The sequence below is a fragment of the Mastomys coucha genome, unplaced genomic scaffold (genome assembly GCF_008632895.1).
Source record: "Mastomys coucha isolate ucsf_1 unplaced genomic scaffold, UCSF_Mcou_1 pScaffold21, whole genome shotgun sequence".
Classification (NCBI taxonomy): Eukaryota; Metazoa; Chordata; class Mammalia; order Rodentia; family Muridae; genus Mastomys; species Mastomys coucha.
Window position 1 is genome coordinate 109,597,303 of NW_022196904.1, and position 4,975 is coordinate 109,602,277.

General features: G+C 35.4%; 1 protein-coding gene across 11 annotated transcripts in view; it reads left to right on the forward strand.

Moving 5' to 3' along the window:
* Positions 1 to 4,975, forward strand: part of LOC116102886 (ankyrin repeat domain-containing protein 26-like) — an 88,883-nt gene that overhangs the window by 17,354 nt on the left and 66,554 nt on the right. For all 11 annotated transcript variants that reach the window (XM_031388126.1, XM_031388133.1, XM_031388129.1 and 8 more), the window contains 2 exons: positions 121 to 185; positions 4,288 to 4,321. In XM_031388126.1, the coding sequence (XP_031243986.1) occupies positions 121 to 185; positions 4,288 to 4,321 (99 nt within the window). The remainder of the gene's footprint in view (positions 1 to 120; positions 186 to 4,287; positions 4,322 to 4,975) is intronic.

Sequence of the window (4,975 nt, forward strand, 5' to 3'; positions counted from 1 at the left end):
ATTCAGATAAATTGAAATCATGTAACTTTTCTCATTATAATGCAATAAAACTTAAAAAAAGAATTTAACATACTTAGCAAATGATGTTAAGATAGTAACTTCACTTATCATTTTATAAAGCAATATGAAAATCCTTCTCGAATATAAAGAAAAGAGATATGAGGAGTCTGCAAGAGTTAACCTAGGTAAGGATTACTCCTGGGGTTGCTACCCTATATTTTAAAACTAGGGGAATATTTTGATAACAGCAGATTTAAAAGAAATCAGTGAGTAAGATGTTTTCTGTTGGACTTTATTTCATTATTGGCAGTCTAGAATTTACATAGTTTTAAGAAACTGCTTGTAGAATATTCCCCATCCTAAAAGAATATTATTTGAAGAAACATTCGTTTAGTTATTCTGGAAACTAAAATTCTGTGTCTATTTTTGTAAGGAATAAAACGATTTGTAAATTACCAAATTGCTTAATTCCTCAGCCGACCCACTGCAGAAATTGCACTTAGAAAAAGAGGTTTTTTAACTTTTGAAATAACTAGATGGTAATTACTAGATGAATATTATGAGACAATTGTCAGTGAAAAGAGATATGTATAATTACAAAATATTTTGTTATCAACTATTTTCTTGCTTAAATATTCAATTTTAAATTTTCCTTCCTGATTTCTCTTGTGGCCCACAGATCCTTCAAAGGTGTGTTGTTTAATCTATGTGAGCTGGTATGGTCCCTCTACTTTCCCTGCTATTGACTTCTGGCTTTCTTCTATTATGATCTGATAAGACATACAAATATTTTAAATTTTTTGTATTCATGAAACTTGCTTTATGGCCCCAAGTGAGATTTATTTTAAAGAAAGTTTCATGAGGTGGTATTTTTTATAGCTGTTGGATTGTGTAAGTATCTTTTAAGTCCATTTGTTCTATGATATAAGTTAATATTGAGGCTGCTTTTCTGGCTTTTGTCTAGAGAACCTATTATTGATAATAATAAGGTATTGAAGTTGCCCATATGATGGGATCATTCTTATCTGTCTCTTCATGTTCAGTAATGGTTACTTTATGAAGTTGGGGATACCAACTTCACATTTACTATCATCATATCTTCTTGGTGTAATTATTTTATTATTATGTAGTGAGTGATCTTTATCTGCCATGATTGGAGCATAAATCTATTATCCAAACATAAGTATGCTTATTCATGCTTGGTGTTGTGTTCCATTTGCATAAGACCTTGTCTTCTATCCTTCCATCTTGGTCTCTGTGTATCCGTCTCAGTTCAATTTGTTTGTTGCAGACAACAGTTAGATCCTGTGTTTTAATCAGTCTACTAGTCACCATCTTTTGATGGCCTATTTGAGACTATTTACATTTGTAGTTACTACTGAGAAGTATTTGTTGATTCCTAGTTTTTAAAAAGCCCTGTGGCTCAGGTACTGTTCATATATTTTTTTTCTTTTATTCATCCTACTTATCTACCCTAGAGATTCGGTGGGTTTTGAGTTCAATATATCTGATTCTTCTCTAGGCCTTATTAACTATGACTCCACTTGAGGGGTTTACTCTTCCTACGAGGTCATGTTCACTGCTACCTCACTCCTTACTCTCTTGCAGAATTCCTTTAAGAATTTTCTGCAGTGCTGATTTAGTGCTCAAGACTTGTTGAATTTTCAGATATATTGAAAGTCTCCATCCATTTTGAAAATTAACTTTACTGCATACAATTACTTAGAGATACCTGCTGTAAAGTCTGGAATTGTATCATTCCCTATTTCTCTGGATTTTAGGGTTTTTTTCTGAGAAATCTGGTGTCACTGGAATAAATTTACCTTAGTAAGTGAGTCAGTATTTTCCTCTTGTAGCTTTTAATGTCATTTCATTATACTGAATCCTTAATGCTTCAACTATAATACAAGAACAGATTTTCTTTCTGGTCACACCTGTTTCAGTTTCTAAATGCTGCTTATATCTTTGTGCCCTATCCTTCCCTAGATTTGAGAATTTTTCTGCTAACATTTTATTAAACAGTTTTCTACTTCTTAGTTTTCATCCCAGTTTCTACCCTATAGATTCTTGAGCTTGGTTTATGGATCATATCCCAGATTTTTTATATGATGCTCACACTCAGCTATCTTGTCTTCGTTGTCACCAGAAGGAACTATTTTCCAGCTGTATTATTTCCAGCACTGATATTATTTTCTGCTTCATCTGGTTGTGGGTGGTGTTTTCCTCTGTGGTTTTTATTTGGTTGGCAGAGACGTTCATTTCTAACAATTCTGAGTTCTTTTTCCTACAATATGTCATTTTTCTTGCTTTATCCATGCTGTGAGACTTCTTATTCAGGGCCTGAACTGATCTCTTTACCTTAGTTATCTGCTTATCTTTGGCGTTGTCAGTCATTGTTCACCACTATGCCTCTGACTCAGGCATTTTAATCACTAAAGTGTTTTTGATTTGGGTTTCTGAGGAGCCTTTGGAGATGTTGTATTGTTTTAATTTTTTTCATATTTCTTCTTCTGTGCTCTGGTTTATGCATCTGTTGGGACAGGTACATTCTCTTTTGCTCACTCTTCCTTTTATATAGATATATGTGCGTGTATAATTTATCATGTATATTATGTGTAGTATAAATATATAATTTTATTTATATATAAAACAGAGAGGGTGTATGTATATACACACACACACATGTATTCTGTGTCTTTTTACTCACTAGCCTTACCTTTAGTTTATGATCCCTTCTATCATTTGAAAAGGATAAAGCAGAAGATAGTAATAAAAGCAATGATTTTGGGATGCTAGGAATTGAACCCAAAGCCTCCCCATGCTAGCCAAGTGACCACTGGACCATTCTTCTCACGCCAACCATTACACTTTCAGACCAGTTTTAGGTTCACAGCAAAGCCAAAGCACAAGTGCATGGCTTCGAGTTACCTGTGCCTCCCACACATGCGTATAGGACATTCCTTACTCTTCTCTGCTGTCGTGCACTTACTACTGTTTAATAGTCTGCAACAACCCCCCACCATCATCTCATGGAACCATGTTAAGATTCACCCTCGGCTTTGTTCATCCTAAGGATTTAAGCAAATATATACCACATGTATTTACCAGTCAAGTATTACATGCAGAACTTTCACTAATCTTAAAGTTCCATGTATTCCACTCCAGCTCTCTCCATCTAGTTCCAGAAATAAGTTTGTTACCATATATTAGTTATACATGGTGATAAGCTTCATAAAGGCATCTTTATATATCATTTGTTTTGACTGTATGTATCTCCACCCTCCCCCTCCACCCGTTATTCCTACTCATTTTCCGACCCAGGCTCACTTCCATATCCATGTCTTATATACATATATGATTTTATGTGTCTATATGATACCTAGGAGCCATAGATGAGAGAAAAATGCAGTATTTGTCTTTCTGAGTCCAAATACACTTATATGACGGGTTCCACCCACAGCCATTTTCCTGCAACTGATATAATTCCATGATTTGTAGCTGAATCAAATCCCTCTGTGTGTATATACCACAGTTTCTTTACTCTGACCCTATAGCTTGGCTACTGTGACTATGCAAATATCTCTGTGGTGTGCTTTGTATATATACCCAGGAGCAGAGGTTTGCTTTTTTATCCAGAGTGATGCTATGGTCCATCATAAACATCACATATCCATTTCTGTGCTTAAGTCATTGATTCCAGTACTCAAGAGGTAGAGGCAGGAAGATCTCTGTGACTTCCAGAACCAGCCAGGGCTACAAGTGAGATCTTGTCTTAAAAGAAAAGAGAGAGAGAGAAAGAAACAAACAAAGAAAGAAAAGGAAAGGAAAAAGAAAAAAAATTAAGTCTATGTCTTAGCTAGTTTTTCATTGCTGTGAAGAGATACCATGATGGGAGCAACTCTTATAAAGGGCAGAATTATTCCTATGTCCTTAGTTTATAAAGGCCACTCTAGTTGGACAGTGCTGGTTTATGAGAGGGATTCTGTTAACTATACGACTGTTAGTGTAGTGATGGTATCATGGTCACTACACATCACAGTTTATTTACTTTTAAGAGCCAAAGTTTCATAAATGCCACTTTCTTCCTTGCATTTGGTAAGTACAAAAGAGAAAGCAAGAGTTCTCTGTGCATTCATGGCATGTAAGTAGTAGCAATGTTCATTTTAGAGTACTCTTCGGGTTTGGTCTCAAGGGAATAGTTCTAATAAAATATCATCTTCTTATACTTCTAATGTTTCCATTGCCTTCTTGAAGATTGCAAATACATTCTACTTTTGTTTTTAATAGTGGAGAAAAGCTCTGAGGATGACTCTACGGGAAGGTACAACTTTATACATTCTTAAAGACGTGACAATTGATTAGAGAACAGAAAAGAAAATAGTTTTTTGAATGCTTTACTCTGGTATGAACACACTGTTGGATGTTTAAATATTGTTCTGATTGTTATCACAGAGCTTTAAAAGGGGTCTGTATGGTTGTAATCTATTTTATACCAGTTAGGTAACTGTCATACGTAAAGGTTGAGTAATTGGCTTGTGATCTCGTAATTGACATACATGTGGCCCAGATTTCTCCCTTGTGATTTCTCTTGCCCTGATGCATGTAGAATGATGGAGTTGTATAGTATTGGGCCAGAGATACGTGTCCATATCAGTTCAATTCAAACTACAAAATTCAGTTATGAAGTGGCTGGCTTGGAATTTTCCTGAGCATCTCTAGTCCAAGGGTGTCCCAGTTTTTGACAAGGGCAGTGGTACAAAGCCTTACTTTTTTATTGGCTTAGCTTTTGGAATATCAGTACTGTTTGTAATGGAAAATAAATGCTCAGACTGAATATAAAAGTCAAAATGAAACCACAATAGAAATAGTCACGTTAAAGAAGGCAGGAACTGTCTACGTTAAGAAGTATGAGCCGGGCGGTGGTGGCGCACACCTTTAATCCCAGCACTTGGGAGGCAGAGGCAGGTGGATTTCT